The sequence below is a fragment of the Crocuta crocuta genome, unplaced genomic scaffold (genome assembly GCF_008692635.1).
Source record: "Crocuta crocuta isolate KB4526 unplaced genomic scaffold, BGI_CrCroc_1.0 scaffold80, whole genome shotgun sequence".
Classification (NCBI taxonomy): domain Eukaryota; kingdom Metazoa; phylum Chordata; class Mammalia; order Carnivora; family Hyaenidae; genus Crocuta; species Crocuta crocuta.
In genome coordinates this window covers 3,331,481-3,351,767 of record NW_027527559.1, presented here as the reverse complement: position 1 = coordinate 3,351,767, position 20,287 = coordinate 3,331,481, and the positions used below count along the sequence as shown (strand labels likewise).

Here is a 20,287-nt window from a genome sequence, read left to right as displayed (position 1 = left end):
TCGAGCCCTGCATCAGGCTCTGTCTTTCTTTCCCTCTACCCCTCCCATGCTCCTGCTCTCGCTCTCTCTCAAATATAAATAAACATTAAAAATTTAAAAAAAATAAAATGAGTTTCCTTAGCTCTGTCTTGGACTAGAATTTCTTTACTTCACAGCACTTATGACAGTCATTCTCTGTCTACTTGGTCCTGTTAGTTGTCCTCATTAGGTTATAAATAACTGCAGAGGGACACTGGGGTGGCTCAGTGGGTTGAGCTTCCAGCTGTTGACTTTCGCTCAGGTCATGATTTCAGGTCACGCGTCAGGCTCCATGCTGAGTGTGGAGCCTGCTTAAGATTCTCTTTTTCTCTCCCTCTGCATCTCTCCACCACTCATGTGCTTTCACTCTCTAAAATTAAAACAATAAATAAATAAATTGCACAGACCACCTCTGTTCTTGCATACTGTTACATCCCCAGCAGATAAATGATTAAAAGTGCTCTGATTATATTTGAAGTTGACATATAATCAAGCATTCATTCAGCAGTTATTTATTAAATGTCTTTTAGGTGCAAGGCTTGGTGTTAGGCACAAAAATTCCAGAAATTAGGGACGCCTGGGTGGCTCAGTTGTTTCAGCGTCCAACTTCAGCTCAGGTCATCATCTCACGGTTCGTGGGTTTGAGCTCCGTGTCGGGCTCTGTCCTGACAGGTAGCTCAGAGCCTGGAGCCTGTTTCGGATTCTGTGTCTTCCTCTCTCTCTGACCCTCCCCTGCTCACACTGTCTCTCTCTCTCTCTCAGAAATAAATAAAATATTTAAAAAATTCCAGTAATTAAAAATTTCAGTCAACACACTCAGTAAATGTAGCATCTGATGGGGGAGATAGACAGTTAAAATACAGTTCTTTTATTCAGCAGTTCTGTGTAGTTCCTAATCTGTTTGAAGCACTACGTTATGTGCTGACATAGATGTTATCAGTCTTAATACAGAAAAATTAACATAATTACAATTTAGTAAGATAAACACTATGATAAAGTTAAGCTTAGGATTCCATGGGAAGACAAAGTTGTATGTCTGTGGATGTTGGGAATAGAGGCGTCTTGAAGAGAAAAGTTACAGAAAGGCTGTTATACAGTCTCTAGTAAAGTGATTAAAACCCAGGAAGAGTCAGGCTGCCTAGCTTAGACTCCCTCTTCTATTTAGTGATTATATGACCTTGAAAAAATTGCTTACCGTTTCTAAGACTCTGGTCTTTCATTTGTAAAATATTCAATTCCCAGAATTGTTGTGGGCTGAAGCAGGACCGTAGGCGTGAGTTACTGATGCACCGCCTGGCCGTACTGAGACTTCGTAATAATAGTGGTGTTCTTTCCATTTCCACAATCCATCTTACATGCGGTGATGGACTTTGCTTTGCCTTCTCCCAAACTTACTTTCTGCATCAGTGCCCAGAATCCTGACTGTATCTCCTGTCCCAAAGATAAAAGTCAGTTCTATAAGCAGTTACCCATAAGTGTATTTAGTGCCTTTGGGAGGCAAGCAGACATGGAAAGTGTTTATCCGAAAACAAAAGTAAGACAAAGCAATTGAAGACATGTGATTGTATTAGAAATTTGCTAGAACTCAAATTGAGGTAGATATAGATACAAGTAATTTTTAGGTATGGAACACATTCTCTGCTTACAGCTTCTGTTTTTGTTTATGATGAAGAATGTGGGAGGAAAGGAGAAAGTGATCTTGTGAGAAGATAAGACTAGTAGATAGTTGATAGATACACCGGATGAGGCTTGAAGAGTCTTTATTGCTTTTCGTTGCCTCTTCTAACCATTGCTCTCTCTTTTCTTTAAAATCCCTCAGCTCTTTTATTTTTTTAACTTTTTTAAAGTTTATATATTTTGAGAGAGCGTGTGTGTGCACTTGAGCATGAGTGAGGGAGGGGCAGAGAGAAGCAGAAAGAATCCTGAGCAGGCTCCCCACGGGCAGTGCAAAGCCCTGCACGGGCCTCCATCTCACTCACAGTAAGATCATGACCTGAGCTAAAATCAAGAGTCAGATGCTTAACCACCTGAGCCATCCAGGTACCCCTTTTTTTTTTCCCCAACTGGAATGTAGTGGACATACATTGTTGCATTAGTTTTAGGTGTACAGCTTAATGATCGGACATCTCTGTACCTTATGCTCGCCGCAAGTGTATCTTGGACTATGGACTATGTTCCCTATGCTGTGCCTTTCGTCCGCCTGTATCTCCCACTCCCAGCCACCCATTTTGCCCATTCCTTCTTGCATCTCCCCTCTGGCATCCACCAGCTTTTTCTCTGTATTTAGGGATCTGTTTCTACTTTGTTTCTTTTGCTTTTTAGAGCTTACCTCTAGGTAAGAAATCATATGATATTTGTCTTTCTTTCTCTGTCAGACTGACTTCGTGTAACATAATGCCCTCTAGGTCCATCTGTATTGTCTCATATGGCAAGATCCCCTTCCCTTTTATGGTTGAGTAATATCCCATTGTGTGTGTGTGTCTGTACATGTGTATATACTTACATCTTTATCTATTTCTCTGTTGATGGACACTTAGGTTGCTTCCGTATCTTGGCTATTGTAAATAATCCCACAGTAAGCATAGGGGTGCATACATCTTTTTGAATTAGTGTTTTCTTTGAGTAAATACCTCATAGTGGAATTACTAGATCATATGATATTTCTCTTTTTAGTTATTTGAGGAGGCTTCATACTATTTTCCACAGTGGCTGCACCAGTTTGCATTTCTCCAACAGTGCACATGAGTTTCGTTCTCTTCACATCCTCGCCAACACTTGTTATTTCTTATCTTTGTTTATAACAGCTATTCTGACAGATGTGAGGTGAGATCTTACTTGGTTTTGATTTCCATTACCCTGATGATGAGTAACAAGCAACTTTTCATGTACTTATTGGCCATCTGTCTATCTTCTTTGGGAAAATGTCTGTTCAGGTCTTGTAACCATTTTTAATGGGATTATTCATTTTTTTTTGGTGTTGAGTGGTATAAGTTCTTTATTTATATTGGATATTGAGCCCTTATCAGATACATCATTTTGCAAATATCTTCTCCCATTGCCTTTTCATTCTGTCAATGGTTTTCTTTGCTGTGCAAAAGATTTTTATTTTGGTGTAGTCCCAATAATTCATTTTTGCTTTTGTTTTTCTTGCCTGGGAAACATGTCTAGAAAAATGTTGCTATGATTGATGTTCAAGAGATTTGGACATCTTTTGTTTTCTTTTAGGAGTTTTATGGTTTCAAATCTGACATTTAGGTCTTTAAACCATTTTGAGTTTATTTTTGTGTATGGTGTAAGAAAGTGGTCCCGTTTCATTCTACATGTAGCTGGCCAGATTTCTGCCAGATGGTTGGTTCTTGGAGAAGTGAGAAGTCTCCTAAAGATCCCCGGCTCTTCAGCAACCTTCTGGGGTTAGTAACTAACCTCCTTCCTCTGTACCCCAGGCGCCTTGCAAACACTACTGCTTCTATGCGGTCCTCACCGCCGGCCCTGTGCCGCCCTCACCGCCGGCCCTGTGCGGTCCTCACCGCCGGCCCTGTGCTGCCCTCACCGCCGGCCCTGTGCCGTCCTCACCGCCGGCCCTGTGCGGTGTGGTTTGTTAGCTGCCTCTCTACGGGCTCCATTTCCTGTAGCCCTCAGGCTCTCCCAGAGCTGAGCTCACTGATTTTAAAGTACCCAGAGTTAAGCCCTTAGACTGTAAAATCTTGAGAAGTTACGCCCCGCTGGCTTTCAGAGCCAGATGCTCTAGGGATCTGCGTCCCCAGATCAGGGCCCCCGTGTCTGGGGAGCCTGCTGTGGGGTCTGGTTCTGTCCCTTCTCATGCCTGTGGTGGCCCCCCAGTCCGTGGGTAATCTCCCTGGAAGATCGGGTCCTGGCCACGTCTCCACCCGCTCCCCGTCTTGATGTGGCCTTCCCTCTACTGTTAACTGTGGAGACACTGTCGGGCCAGTGTTCCGGGTGTTTTTGATGACATACGTGGCTGTTACTGATGTGGCCGTTACCAAGGTGCGAGTGTGGAATGCGGGGAGTTTCGGCCCCTCCTGCCCCGCCGCCCTCCCAGGCTGCCACAGTGACTCTTGTTAGGAGGCTCCTCCGTGGCCGGGGTGGGGGGGGTGGGGGGGGCAGCAGAACAGAGGTGTCTCAGCTCTGCCCTGACGCCGCGCCGCCCCCTGCAGCTGCTGGGGCGCCGGCCGCGCAGGGTCGGAGCCCGTGAACGGAAACGTGCCGCCCTCAGCTGGCCCGGCGGCCGGCGGGCTGTGCCCAGAGCTCTTGAGGTCTCTAGTCCTTGGAGCTACACCCACGGCTCAGCACCAGTCACATGTCCTTGACACTGGCGGGGGGGGCGGGGGGTCCACACCTGACGAAACCTTCCCCCGTGAAAGAACCGGTCCCACAGCACCCAGGGCAGGCAGCAGGCCCTCGCTCCTCAGTCCTCTTCCTCCCTTGCAGACCCTCTCCTGTCTTTTGATTGGAGCATTTAGACCATTTCTCTTTAAAGTAATTGTTGATAGATATGTACTTATTGCCATCTTGTTCATTGTTTTCTGGTTGTTTCTATAGTTCTCTGTCCCTTTCTTGTGCTTTCTCGCCTTGCAATTCATGACTTTATTTAGTCTAGGCTTTCTTTCTCTTTATTTTTTGTGTCTATTACAGTTTTTTGGTTTGTGGTTATCATGAGATTCACACATTGCATCCTAAGAATGTAGCAGTCTGTATTAAGTTGGTATCGCTTAAGTTCAAACACATTGTAAAAGAATTTCATGTTTACTTCCTCTTCCATATTTTATGTATATATTGTCATATTTTACATCTTTTTATTTTGTGAGTTCCCCTTAATAATTTTTTAGATATAATTGATTTTACTGCTTTTGTCTTTTAACTTTCATACTAGCTTTACAAATGATTGCTCTACTGTGTTTATTGTATATTTGTTTTTATGCCTGGTATTTTTTCTGTTTATAATTTTCTAATTATGGCCTTTTCAACTAAAAGAAGTCCCTTTAATATTTAATGTAAGGCTGGTTTAGTGGTAAACTAACTCCTTTAATTTTTCTTTGTCTGGGAAACTCTTTATCTCTCCTTCTATTCTGAATGGTAGCCTTGCCAAGCAGAATATTCTTAGTTCTAGGATTTTTCCTTCTAGCACTGTGTCATGTCACTCTCTTCTGGCCTGCAAAGTTTCTGTTGAAAAAAAATCAGATGATAGCCTTATGGGGTTTCCCTTGTACATAATTAGTTGCTTCTTTTTGCTGGTTTATTTTTATTTTTATTTTTTTATGTTTATTTGTTTTTGAGAGAGAGACAGAATGTGAGCAGGGTAGGAGCAGAGAGAAAGGGAGACACAGAATCCGAAGCAGGCTCCAGGCTCTGAACTGTCAGCACAGAGCCCGATGCGGGGTTTGAACTCATGAGCTGGGAGATCATGACCTGAGCCATCTATGCTTGTGGCTACCCTGCTGGAATAGCCATTGCTAACGTGGATGAGGGCCAGAGTGGGCAGAGGGTGCCCTGGTCCCCAAGCTGTTTTAAAGCACATGCTTCTAACTCTGCTGCGCACTACTTGCTCTCGTTACTATGGTGACCTCTAGATCCTCTGTGTCATTGCCTGACAGTTTTAGCGCCTGGCTTCTTGCCACTTTCCCGCTATTCCAGTGATCATTCTTCGTGCACGTGAAATCCATGCACATAGTATATTTCTCCTTTCCTCCCTCCTCTTTTTCTTTCTTTTGTTTTTTGTAAAGTTTCTTGTAGCAGTATTTTCTGGTTTTCAAAGTGAAGGTCTTACATGGTTTTTGTTACATAACTCTTAAGTATTTCAAATTCTATGATGCTGGGGTTTTTTTAAATTTTGTTTTTAATGTTTTTTATTTATTTCCGAGAGAGAGAGAGAGAGAGAGACAGCGTGAACAGGGGAGGTCAGAGACAGAGGGAGACACAGAATCTGAAACAAGCTCCAGGCTCTGAGCTGGCTCTGAGCAGAGCCCGATGCAAGTCTCGAACCCACGAACCGTGAGATCATGACCTGAGCCGAAGTCGGACACCTAATCGACTGAACCGCCCAGGCGCCCCATGATGCTGTTTTAAATAGATTTGTTTAAATTTCATTCTCCATTATTATATATAGAAATATAATTGATTTTTCTATACTGACCTTGTGTTCTGAGAACTTGTTAAATTCATTCATTAGTTCTAGGAATTGCTTATAAATTCCTTAGCATATTCTATTTGTATAATCGTGGCATCTGAAATAAAGGGAACTTAACTTTTGTTTTTCCAGTTGATATGCCTTTTGTTTTTATGTTGGCCTTATTGAACTTTCTAGGAACTCCAGTGTAATGGGGAATAGAAGGAATATAATGAGCTTTTTTGCCTTTTATCCCTTTGGAGGGAAGTATTAACTATTTTATGGTTAACTGTGCTGCTAGCTAGCTATTTTTGGTAAATGCCCTTTATCAGATTGAGGAGGTTTCCTTTCATTCCTAGTGTGCTGAGAGTTTTTATCATGAACATGTATTAAATATTGTCATACCGCTGGTCTCCTTTATTTCAGTGTGGTTAATTTCACTGATTAATTTGCTTTTTTTTTTTAATGTTTTATATTTCTAGGAGAGAGAGAGAGAGACAGCGTGAGCAGGGGAGGGTCAGAGAGAGGGAGTCACAGACTGAAACAGGCTCCAGGCTCTGAGCTGGCAGTCAGCACAGAGCCCGACGCCGGGCTCGAACCCACGAACCGCGAGATCATGACCTAAGCGAAAGTCGGACGCTTAACTGACTAAGCCACCCAGGCGCCCTGATTAATTTGCTTTTTATATGTTCTAGAGCACGTGAGCAGGGGAGAGGGGCAGAGAGAGTGAGAGAGAGAGAGAGAGAGAATCTCAGTCAGGCTTCCTGCCCAGCACAGAGCCTGACGCAGGGTTCAGTCCCATGATCCTGAACCAAAATGAAGAGACAGACGCTCAACTGACTAAGCCATCTAGTCACCCCTTTTTATTTTTTATTTATTATATTTTTACTGATTAATTTTGAAATGTCAAGTCAACCTTGCCTTCTGAGGGTGGCTCTTATTTGGTAATCATATGGTTGATTTTTAAATAAATTGTTGGATTTTATTTGCTAATATTTTGTGAAGAATTTTTTGTATGTATTTTTTGTAATATTTTGCAAAGTTTGAGATGTTGGTCTGTAAATTTCTTATAGTACCTTTGTGAGGTTTGGAAACCAAGGTTATACAGACTTTATAAAATATGCTGGAAAAGTTTTTCCTCTACTTCTGTACTTGGAAAAAGGTTTTATGATTGTTATTTCTCCTTCATATGTTTGACAAAAAGTAATAACAAAAACCTGAACAAGGAGTTTTCTTTGTAGGAAGCTTACTACTTATAAATTAATTTTATTAATAGAGATTTTATATTTCTTTTCTTTGTCAGTTTTGCTAAGTTGATTCTTTTATGAAATCGGTCCATTTTATCTAAGCTGTTGAATTTATTAGCATAAAGTTGGTCATATTCTTTTAATGTCTGTGATATTTATAGTGATATCCTGTCTTTCATTCATGAGAGCGATAATTTTGTTTACTTTTTTCTTCCTTTTTTTTTTATCCAGTCATCATTCTTGGTAGGAATTTATCAATTTTACTCAAGTTTTAGTCTTTGTGGTCTCTCTTTTTTAGTTTACTCTTTCATTGGTCTCTTCTTTTTTTAGTTCCTTTCTTCTTACCATAGAATAAAGTTGCACATTTTCCATCTTCTTAAGGTGGAAACTAAAATCATTGATTTTAAATTTTTTTCCTTTTCCACTGTAGCCATTTAAAGTTATAAATTTCCCTCTGGGGGCACCTGAGTGGCTCAGTCAGTTAAGCAGTCGACTTTGGCTCAGACCATGGTCTCACGGTTCAGGAGTTCGAGCCCTACTCGAATTTGCTCAAGTTCAAGTCCACTCGGACTTGCTGCTGTCAATGCAGAGCCTGCTTCAGATCCTCTGTCCCCCTCCCTCTCAAAATTAAATAAACATTAAAAAATAAAATAAAATTCCCTCCGAACAACTGCATGTAAAAATTTGGTACACTGCATTTTCATTTTCATGTTGTTTAAAATGTTTTACTGCTTCCTTTTTGATTTCTTTTTTTGACCAATAGCTTATTTAGAAGTATGTGGGGGTTTTTTTCCATTTCCAATTATTGAGCTTTTCTAAATACCATAATTGATTTCTAATATAAATCTATTTTGATTGGAGAACATACTCTGTAAAATTTAAATCTTATGGAATTCATTGACATTTGTGTTCTGGGCCAATGTAAGATTTCTTATGTTGTACTCAAAAAGAGTATGTATTGCAATTGTTGAGTCTAGAGAGTTGTTCTGTAAATATCAACAAGGTCAAAGTACTTGATATTGTTGTTTAAACCTATATTCCTACTGATATTTTTCATGCAACTATTCTATCAATTATTGAGAAGGATGTTACAATATGCAACTATAATCGTGGATTCATCAGTTTCTCCCTTAAGTTCTCTGTTTGCTCCATGTATTTTGATGGTCTCTTATCAAGTACACACATTTATCATTTTTATGTATTCCTGATGAACTGACCCATCTATCATTGTGAAATACTGTTTTATCTCTGGTAATACTCCTCGTCTTACAGCCTACTTTGCCTGCTGTTAATGTAGTAAAATGTATTCTACTCTCCCATCCCTTTGCTTTCAGTCTGTCTGTGTTTGCTGCGATCCCCTGAGTCCTTGGTTATATTCAGTCTAGCAAGTGCTAAATCAGAAACTGTGAAGGACTGTAAAGGCTCTGAGGTTGCAAGCTCTGATTGTAGCTTGCCACGGTTTCCTGTGTATTGTGGCAGGCTGAAAGAAAATGAACTGTATCACTCGTGGGAAAAATGCAGCCAAAGCAGTGTCTTGTGTCAGTTTCCTAAAGCCTGGTCCCTAAAGGGCAGACCTGGAGGGCAGAGGGCTCCTGCGGCCGAGTAGGGACTAGTTCACTACACACTAGGAACCGCGAAACCTGGATACTCATCTTCTACGTGGCCATGCCACCCCTCTCCAGACAGAAGGAAACCTTATGTTTGCTCTAGAGGGTAAGCGCTCTCTGGAGAAGAGAGAGATCTTTATCTTCACTACCCCGAGTCTCAAGGAAGGAAGACCTTTCTGCGCTTTACTATCCTGCACTCTCTACACAAACCCTCTTACGTGGCTGGGAATGCCATCCAGTTTTCCCAGCATCATTTCCTGAAGAAAAGAGTCTTTTTTCCACTGGATATTCTTTCCCGCTTTGTCAAAGATTAATTGGCCACACGTTTATGGGTCCATTTCTGGGTTTTCTGTTGTGTGCCATTGATCTGAATGTCTGTTTTTGTGCCAGTACCATACTGTCTTGATAATTACAGCTTTGTAATACACCTTGAAGTCTGGGATTATGATGCCTCCAGCTTTGTTTTTCTTTTTTAACATGGCTTTGGCTATTCAGGGTCTCTTCTGATTCCATACAAATTTATTATTGTTTATCCTAGCTCTGTGAAGAATGCCGGTGTTATTTTTATAAAGATTGCATTGAATGTGTAGATTGCTTTGGGTAGTATCGACATTTTAACAATATTTGTTCTTCCAATCCATGAACATGGAGTGTTTTTCCATTTCTTTGTGTCTTCTTTAATTTCTTTTATAAGCTTTCAATAGTTTTCTTTTCTCTCTGTCTCTTTAACAAATGATTTTTTTAAGTTTATTTGTTTATTAGTTCAGAGAGAGAGAGTGAGAGAGCATGCACAATCAGGGAAAGGGCAGAGAGAGAGGGAGATACAGAATCCAAAGCAGGCTTCAGACTCTGTGCTGTCAGCACAGAGCCCAGTGTGGGACTCAAACACACCAACAGCGAGATCTTGACCTGAGCCGAACTCAAGACGCTCAACTGACTGAGCCAGCCAGGCACTCCATTTTCTCTCTCTCTCTCTCTTAAGTCTGGATTTATTAAACTCCTATTTGCCAGAAGACAGTTTATGAGTACATGAATTTAGGGAACACTGGCAGAATCCCAGCACTTTTTTCCAGCCTTATAATTGTATCTAGCTTGTATTTAAAGACATAGCTTATGCATTTTAATGAGGATAAGTACATTTTGAAACAGTGTTTTACACAAACACAAAAACATTTCAAATCCAAATATTCCTAACAAAAATATATCTCACACAGTGTTTATGGAGCAGAATTTCCATCACCCGGAGAAAGAATTTCAGTTCACTGCACTCCTCACTCTATCTTTCAACTTTCAGCAGTTTTCAGTGTATAGCTCTTTTACCGCCTTGGTTACGTTTATTCCTAGGTATTTTATGGTTTTCGGTGCAGTCGTAGAGGGGATTGATTCCTTGATTTCTCTTTCTGCTGCTCCTTTACGGTTGTATAGAAATGTGACAGATTTCTGTATGTTGATTTTATATTGTACGACTTTGCTGAATTTATGTATCAGTTCTAGCAGTATTTTGGTGGAGTCTCTCAGGTTTTCCATGTCGTCTGTGAAGAGTGAAAGTTTAGCTTCCTCCTTGCCAATTTGAATGCCTTTTATTTCCTTTTGTTGTCTGATGGCTCAGGCTAGGACTTCCAGCACTGTGTTAAACGGCAGTGGTGAGAGTGGACGTCCCTGTCGTGTCTCAGGGGGAAGCTCTCAGTTGTTCCCTCTTGAGGATGACATTAGCTGTGGGTCTTTCATATACCGCCTTTGTGATGCTGAGGTATGTTCCTTGAGGGTTTTCATCAAGAAAGCGTGCTGTGTTTTGTCAAATGCTTTTTCTGCTTCTGTTGAACAGATCGTGCGGTTCTTATCCTTTCTTTTGCTAATGTGATGTATCACGTCGATCGATATGTAGATATTGAACCACTCCTCCCCAAGAATATATCCTACTTGATCATGGTGAATAATTCATTAAATGATGTATTGTTAGATTCGGTTTGCTAGTAACTCCTGTTTCGTTTTGCTTTGTTTTGTTTTGTTTTTAATGTGGCTACTAGAAAACTTAAAGTTACAGGGGTGCCTCAGTGGCTCAGTCAGTTGGGCGTCCGATTCTTGATCATAGCTCAGTTCTTGATCTCAGGGTTGTGTGTTAAAGCATCTCATTCGGCTCTACACTAGGTATGGAGCCTACTTAAAAAATGAATAAAAATAATGAAATACACATACAGTTTATATTTTATTTCTAGTGGACAGTGCTGATACATTATATCTCACTGTGGAGGGGCTCAAGGCTTCTCTGGAAAGGAACTTACGAAAGTTTTTGAAAAAAAAAAAGTTTTTTTGAAAAGAAACTTTTCCTCTGGAAAGCTACTCTTGCATTGTACATTACATAAGGTTGAGGGAACACACTCAATATCACAGACCTTGGGGGGATTCTTACTTTTTGTGATAAAACATACATAACACAAAATTTACCATTTTAGCCATTTTTAAGTTCATAGTTGTGGTATTAAGTATATTCATATTGTTGTACAACTATCACCATCATCTTCCCAACTGAAGAACTTTTACATCTTCCACACTAACATTCTTTACCCATTAAACACCTACCTCCCCATACCCTCTTTCACCCAGCCCCTGGCAACCACCATAGTACTTTCTGCCTCTATGAACTTGACTAGTCTAGGCAATATGATTGTGGGGTAAGACGATATTTGTCCTTCTGTGATTGACTTACTTTACTTAGCAGAATGTATTCAAGCTTCATCCATGTTGTAGCATATGTCAGAGTCTCCTTCCTCTTTAAGGCTGAGAAATACTCCCTTGTATGTGTGCCCATTTTGTTTATCTCTTCATCTATCAAGGGACACTTAGTTGTTTCTACCTTCTGGCTGCTGTGAATAATGCTGTCATGAACATAAGTGTACAAACATAAGTGCGTTCACTGCTTTGGGGCATATTCCAGAAGTGGAGTTGCCAGGTTATATGGTAATTCTAAGAAATTGTTTGAGGAATCCCTCCACCCTCTTTTACAGCAACTGCCTATTTTACATTCCCACCAGTGTGTAAGGATCCCAGTTTCTCCACATCCTCATAAGCAGTTGTGATGTTCTCTTTTGTGTTTTGTTTTGTTTTTATAATAGCCAGCCTAATGGATTTGCAGTGGTATCTAATTGCAGTTTTGATTGGCAGTTTCCTAATTAGTGATGTTGAGCATCTTTTCATGCTCTTGTTGGTGTCTGTTTATCTTCTTTAGAGAAATATCTATTCAGGTCCTTTGCCTTTTGTTTAAACAGATCATTTTTGTTGTCTAATTGTGAGGGTTTTTTTATAGATTCTTGAATCAATCGTTTATCAGGTATATGATTGGCAAAATTTTCCTCCATTCTTTCAGTTGCCTTTTCACTTTTGATAGTGTTCTTTGATGCATAAAACCTCTTAATTTTGATGTAGTCCAATTTATTTTTTCTTTTGGTGACTACGCTTTTGGCATCAGATCCAAGAAATCATTGCCAAATACAATGTTTTTTCCCCTATGTTTTCCCTATTTTTCCCTATGTTTTATTTTCCTAAGAGTTTTATGTTTTACCTCGTATGTTTAGGTCTTTGATCTACTTTAAGTTAATTTTTGCATATGCTGTAAAGTAAGGGTCCAACTTAATTCTTTCACGTACGGATATCCAGTTGGTATTACCAACATCATTTGTTGAAAAGACGATTCCTTCCTCATTGAATGTTTTTGGCACCCTTGTGGGAAATCATTTGACCATGCAAGCATTTATTTCTAGGATCCCGAGTCTACTCCATTGATGTATATATCTGTCTGTATGCTTGTACTATATTACTTTGGTTACCATAAATGTGAAGTAACTTTTTAAACCAGAAGGTATGAGACACCCCCCACCTTTGTTCTTTTTCAAGAATGCTTTGACTGTTTGGGGGTCCCTTGAGATTTCATATGAGGTTTAAGATGGGTTTTTTAATTAAAATTTTCAGCACTGTTTTTGGTGTCCAAGTCTTTCGTCTCCTTGGTTAAGTTTATTCCTAAGTATTTTATTCTTTTTGATGCTATTGTAAGTGCAATTGTTTTCTTAATTTCCTGTCCAGATTCTTCATTGTTAGTTTATAAAAAGTATATAGTATATATGATTTTTGTGTATTGATTCTTTATCCTTCAATTTTGCTGAATTTGTTTATTAGTTCTAACAGTGTTTTGTGGAGCCTTTAATGTTTTCTGCATATAATATTATATCACCTGTGAACACAGATAATTTTACTTTTTTCCCCCCTCCATTTTGAATGCCTTTTATTGCCTTTTCTTGTCTAAGAGCTCTGGCTAGCACCTCCAGTACTGTGTTGAATCAAATGGTGAAAGCTGGCTTCCTTGTCTTGCCCTGGGGGTATTCTTGAAGGAGACTGTCTGGGNNTAGGACCACTTAAATATATGTAACCCTACTTCCCAGAAGTGTAGTTCCCAAAATCTGAGTTATTTAGAGTAGAATAATGCTCCAGCCAGTGAAGGTCTTTGGAAGGCTGGTTAATAGTAAACCATGGCACTAAAAACTTTAAAGCGTTTTCACCTACCTTGTCTTTGCGCCCATGCACTCCAGCGTGGGGACTCCCTTGGCCGGTTCTCAACCAGTGAATTGCAGGCCTCCTTTTCCATTTTTTTCACTGTCCAGCCAATGATTATTGAAACACACACACACACACACACACATATTTTTCACAAGCAGAATTAATTTTTTGAAACAGGTGAAACTAGAGAACATAAACTCAAGTGCCTAGTTGCAATCAGAAATAAATGAAATAGGAAAGTTAAAAAAATAGGGAATGATAAGGATTATGGGCAGGTGTTTGTAGCCATGTGTGAATACGAGTTCAGAGTTGACAAATCTTACACATTTTCCAGAGAAGGTGGAAATCAAGATTTTTATATAAATTACATGGATTTTTAGCATACTTCAGACATATCATGACAGCCAATTTTTAAACTTTTGGTCTAAAGGAAAAAAGAAATATACACTATTGTCTTGACTGCCCCATACTTTGTGAGGCTGATTCTTCCACCAGTGAATTAACTCTTCACATTCCAGAAAATAGTAAAGAATTCCTCCACAGGAGGCTTTGGGAGGTGGGAACATGTATGCAGGCCTGCCAGGCCTGGATAAGGTTCTGGAATTACCACATATAAACATATTAAAATTCTTAGCTAAGGGCCTTTTTTTAAAAAATTTGTTTCTAAGTAAGTAGACTTTTAAAATATGAAAACATCACTATATAATAAATACCTGGTTTGAGGCTATTTTCTGTGTTGAGATTTTTAAAACTTATTCCCTAATTCAGTTACCTACTTTGTGTTTTAAATATAGAGCTTTTGAAGAGAAACGAAAAGAACAAGAAGAAAGAGAACAACAAATCAGAGAACAGATACTTCAACAAAGAAAAGAAAAGTTTGAAGAAGTCACTGAAAAATTCCAACGTGCCCATATTCCTCTTTCACAACGGAGGAGAGCAGGTATCTTAATCTCTAGAATGATCTGAGAGCAAAACTGAAAGTTATATCATATTCAACTTGAGTAGACAGTAAAATGATAAGTTAAGAAAGAAAGTATAGGGTCGCCTGAGTGGCTCAGTCGGTTGAGCGTCTAACTTCAGCTCAGGTCATGATCTCAAAGCTCATGAGTTCAAGCCCTGCACCAGGCTCTGTGCTGACAGCTCAGAGCCTAGGGCCTGCTTCAGATTCTGTCTTTCCCTCTCTGTCCCTCCCCTGCCCGCCCTGTTTCTCTCTCTCCCTCCCTCAAAAATAATTAATTAAAAAAGAAAATTAAAAAAAGTATAAATTCAAACCAAAAAAAAATGTCTTTTGAGTAATAAGACTTTAACCAAGTGAGAAATTGTAATTCAATTTAGTTTACTTGTAGAATGTGTTTTGTTGGCTCTATTAGTAAATTTTGAAAGCTCGCAGGTTTGATTCTACTTCATCCTGGCTCACAATGTTTTGTCTCGTTAAAACTGATTGAGTAAAAAGAAAATTTAACATTTAGGTTCAGTAAATTAGTGTCACATTCATTCTGGCATTTTATTCACATTTTGGTTCAAATTCCTGTTTGAGAGACTGACATTTAAATAAAATAAAGTGTTCAAAGTGACACAGTACAACAATCTGAGACCTGGAATCTATTAAGAATTTAAATTATGGTTGATTCTTTGGTATCACATCTACATTTTTTATACCTTAAATAGCAACACAGAGTTAAGATAAAATGTCAGAGCTTCAAAAAGAAAAGTACAGGCAGAACCTTTATGTTCAACAAGCATATGTTGTACTATATTGTATTTAGCCCTGGGCTGAGATAAGAGAAAATTCTAACCCTACTCCACTGTTAAAGATCTCACGGCTGATTTTGGAGATGAGAATAATGTAAACAATGTCAGTAAATACACTGATGATTGCTGTGGTAACAGAATGTGTGAAGCTCTGTGTGAACACAGAAGGAAGAAAATCAAACCTGCACAGGAACATCAAGACATCATCCTTGGAGAAATGGCTTATTAAACGATTTGTGTGTGTGTGTGTGTGTGTGTGTATGTGTGTGTGTGTGTGTGTGTGTGTGTGTGTGAGAGAGAGAGAGAGAGAGAGTGTGAGCAAGGGAGGGTCAGAGAGAGAGGTAGATACAGAATCTGAAACAGGCTCCAGGCTCTAAGCTAGCTGTCAGCACAGAGCCCAACACGGGGCTCAAACCCATGAACTGTGAGATCATGACCTGAGCTGAAGTTGGATGCTTAACCAACTGAGCCACCCAGGCACCCTGAGAAATGGGTTAATTTGAATCTTAAAGAATAAGCATTTTGCCACACCTAAGAGAAAAAAAATGTTTTAATCCCCAACGGAAGGAAAAGCTTTTGCAAATAAATTACGAAGCACAGGTTGGGGGAAAAGTGAAGAAAAATGAATGTAAGTCTAGAAAAATTAAGTTTGAACCAGGACCCAAAGAGCTTTGCATATCATGCTGGGAATTTTGTCTTTCTCCAAAATGCAATCCACTTAAAGATTTTTAATTGAAAGTCAAGCCATTACTGTGTCTGTCATGGTAAGGGCAGCTTGTAATACCACTAAAACTAACAACAGCTTGAATATGATGGGGTTTATTTTTCCCTCGGATAATATGAAGCTCTGAGGTAGGCAGGCAGAGCTGGTTTGGGGACCATGCAGTGTCACTGGGAACTCCAATGCCTATGTCTCTCAGCTCAACCATCCTTAGCTTGTGGTTTATATCTCCACCCTCACAGTCACATTGTACCTGCCGAAGCTCCAGCCATCATGCCATGCTGTAGGCACAAAGAAGGCAAAATTGTAAAGGACAAAATTTCCTTTTGAATTATTTTCCTAGAAATATCCATTTACCTGCTTAGTGTAATTTGTACTTGGCAACTTCATGTGCTGTATTGCTACTCCTAACTATTAATGTAGGATCTGTTGCAAAGGAAGAAAGGGAAAATGGATATTGAGTGGGAAATTTGGGTCTCTCCTATAATGAGATTTGTTTGTTAGAAAGATAATTACATTTACAACATGGAAGTTGGGTTGGAGTAGACACTGAAGTAGATAGACTGGTATGAGACTATTTCAGTATTTGTGGCAAGAGGGGTTCAGCTGCTAAATTAAAGCACTCTACTGGATGTGGAGGTAAGTGGTAATATATTCAGGAGAGGCAATGAATAGGTTTCAGTTGCTAATTGACGGAGAGTGCCGAGGGTCCAGGTGGAGAGCAGTGCTCTAGGATTCTACAGAGAGCCTCACACATTTTTAGACATTTTTGCAGAATTAGTGATTTTGGTCGATGATGATAATACTAATTAGGGTTATGGATAAAGGAGGAGAATCAGATTACAAGTGTAAATGATCATTAAGTTTTAAATGTATTGCTGTTGAGCCTCCTATGGCTTATCCAAATGGAGAAATCAAATCAGCAACTAGAAATATGGATTTGAAACTTAAGAAAAAGATGGAGCAGAGATGTATATATTTAAGAGTCGCTAATGAATGTATATATAGTTGATAAATGAAGCCGTGGGAAAGATAAGCTAAACAGGATATAGATCATAGATTGAGGGTAGGGCTTAAAATAGACTCTTAATACACCCTAGTATTTACTGTAGGAGAGCCAGAAAAACTAAAAATGGATTTTTTTAAAATGTTTTATTTATTTTTAGGAGAGAGAGAGAGACAGCGTGAGCAGGGGAGGGTCAGAGAGAGAGGGAGTCACAGGCTCCAGGCTCTGAGCCGGCAGTCAGCACAGAGCCCGACATGGGGCTCGAACCCACGAACCGCGAGATCATGACCTAAGCGAAAGTCGGACGCTTAACCGACTAAGCCACCCAGGCGCCCCTAAAAATGGATTTTGAGAAGTAGTTCTCAAGAACCCATGATGGTAAGCAAAAGCAAACAAACAAAAAAAAATGTATAAGAAGGCAAAAGAGGGGCTCCTGGGTGGCTCACTCAGTTAAGCATCCTACTCTTGATCTCACGGTTGTGAGTTCAAGCCCTTTGTTCATGCCCAGCATAAAGCATACTAAAAAAAAAAAAAAAAGGCAGTAAAAGAGAAGGTAGTTTTAAGAAGGAGAATGTGGTCAGTTATGTTAAATGCCTCAGAGAAGTAGTCACCACTCATGAGAATTATTTGCCCCAAAGAGGGTGCTGACTACCAAATCGTCTAGATACAAAGAGTCAGAGTTTTAGCAAAAACAAATGACACATTTATACAATGGAATATTCTGCAACTGTTAGAAAAATAGTGGAGAAACTCTTTGTGGACTGATACGGAAAGTTCTCCAGCAGAAGGAGATTTACTATAAGGCTAAGGAGGCTTGGGTTTCAGGGCCTCACTGTCACGGCCCCATACCTAATTTCATGTTAGTAATATTGCATTGTTTTTCTTAAGTCTCCCAAATTGCCCTTATACTCTCACAAGACTAGCATCTATCCCTGATTTTCAGGATAGATTGTTAATCATAAAAATCATATGATTGTTAATCATAAAAAGAAGGTCCAGATCAGGATATATTATTCTTCCTTCTGGTAGGAAGAAGGGAAAATTATATATATGTAAAACCTTGATTTGTGAGCATAATTTGTTCCAGACACATGCTGGTAATCCAGAGCACTCATATATTGAAGTGAATTTCAAGAACCATTGGCTCAGTTGTGATCATGTGATGTTTGGCATTGAGGAAGCGCACTTGTTGGGATGAGCACTGGGTGTTGTATGCAAGCCAATTTGACAATAAATTATATTCATTAAAAAATAAATACTTAAAGAAGTAAAGAAACAGTGAAAGAATATACAAGTGACCAAGGAGAGCAAGACTTCCAGATGTGTACCGCGTATGTTTTTCACTTCTGGGTATAATATGTTACCTATACAAAATATCAAAGTAATAGTTTAAGAAAGGTCCGTGCTATCAATGAAGAACGAGAACATAGCTATGAAAGGCTGCTACTCAATTGACTGACTGTTAGTTCAGTTTATTCCCAAACCCTGAAGGTGCAGTGCAGGCTCACCAGGTAAGCACGGTGGTTGGCCCTTCCCCGCGCTCCAAGAAGGGCAGCAGGCTAGGGGTTTGAACAGCGTCAGAGTCGTTGGAGTGAGCGTATTCGGGTAGAAGAACTGGAGGGACCGGAGCTACTGGGCTAAATGGAGGAGTGCCGCTCTCCTGCGCAGTCAGACTCGAAAATACCAGGCTCCGCTATCCCTGCTGCGTGAGCGTGAGGGGGGTAACCAGGAGTCGTTAGATACCAGCAACAAGAGGCAGTGGCGGGTGGTCGTCAAGTGATCTAAGGTAGTTTTCGGTATCTGGAGTATGACTGACATCCGATTTCCTATTCCAGGCATGCATCGTTGTGATTCGATAGTTTTATACAGTAGTCAATGATCCTGACAAGAAGTCTGGTTCCATCCGTCACAACACAATAGCATTACAGCATCCCTGTCTCCCTGTGCCTTACNCCCCCCCCCCTGTTTCCCCCTTCACCAGCCCCTCAGTGTTTGCCCTCTCTGGTAGTAGTTTGTTTCCTCCCTTTGTGAGTCTCTCTGTTTTGTTCATTTTTTTTTCTGTTTAGATTCCACATATAAGTGACATCATACAGATTTGTCCTCTGACTTATTTCACTTAGCACAAAGCCCTCTAGGTCCATCACATTGTCTCAAGTGGCAATATTTCATTCTTTTTTTATGGCTGAATAATATTCCATAATTTATATATACCACATCTTTTTTTCTTTAAATTTTTTAAACATTTATTAAGTTTTGAGAGACAGAGCATGAGTGGGGGAGGGGCACAGAGAGGGAAACACAGAATCCAAAGCGGCTCCAGGCTCCTAGCTGTCAGCACAGAGCTGGATGTGGGATTCGAACTCACCAAACTGTGAGCAAACTGCCTCCATTTAAGCAGGTTAGTTTCCATTTCAGAGAGCTAAGTTTCAACTTGACCAGGAAGGTGAAAGGATATTTAGAGAAGTAGGAGAGGTTGAGTATGTTGAGACCAGTGTGCCCAGCAGAAGGCCTATGGGAAGTGGCTGTGGGGTGAGAGGTTGTGCTATATAGCATGTCAACAAACATCCACATAATCTATGACCTCGAACAAGATGTTTACCCTCCCTCTGCTTCAGTTTCCTCCACTACAAAATGGTGATTCAAAGAGCAACTGCCTCATAGGCCACAGTGAGCATTACATTTGTTACAACATGCTTAAAAATAATGTCTTTAACGGTAAGTGCTCAGTAAACATCAGTTGGTGTTTCTATGTGATGGATTCTTTTCTTCATAAGAATATTAATAAATTTTGTCAGAAATTTATGGAGTTATGATACAGTGCAATTTGCATGCCAGGATGAAGAGACTGAACATTTCTCAAAGTTTTTTTTCCAGGTAAATAGTCTTAAAATTCATGATGTGAATTTTGAGGTCACAATTTCTTTTGGGGGAATTGGATGTCTAAATTTAAAATATTTACACTATTGTAAAAAATATTTTCTTTTTTCAAAGTTTTAAAGTAGTGTTTTATTATTGACCAGTTAGAATAGAAGATGAAATAATTCTGTACTATATGATTTTTTTCTTTATTATGCCCTTAGTTTTTCAGAAACCAGTTCCTCCTTTGGAAGAAGCCCTCAAACAAATTCAGGAATCCAACTTAAAATCAGAAGTAAACCTTCCCTCTTCCCACAGACCAACAATAAATTGGAGGTAAGTAATTTATTATTATGTATAATTATTAATATTTAATAATTAAATAGCTTTCTATTACTGATTTTGAAG

General features: G+C 39.6%; 1 protein-coding gene across 4 annotated transcripts in view; it reads left to right on the top strand.

Moving 5' to 3' along the window:
* Positions 1 to 20,287, top strand: part of CEP126 (centrosomal protein 126) — a 100,062-nt gene that overhangs the window by 24,547 nt on the left and 55,228 nt on the right. For all 4 annotated transcript variants that reach the window (XM_077769783.1, XM_077769792.1, XM_077769799.1 and 1 more), the window contains 2 exons: positions 14,339 to 14,484; positions 20,104 to 20,215. In XM_077769783.1, the coding sequence (XP_077625909.1) occupies positions 14,339 to 14,484; positions 20,104 to 20,215 (258 nt within the window). The remainder of the gene's footprint in view (positions 1 to 14,338; positions 14,485 to 20,103; positions 20,216 to 20,287) is intronic.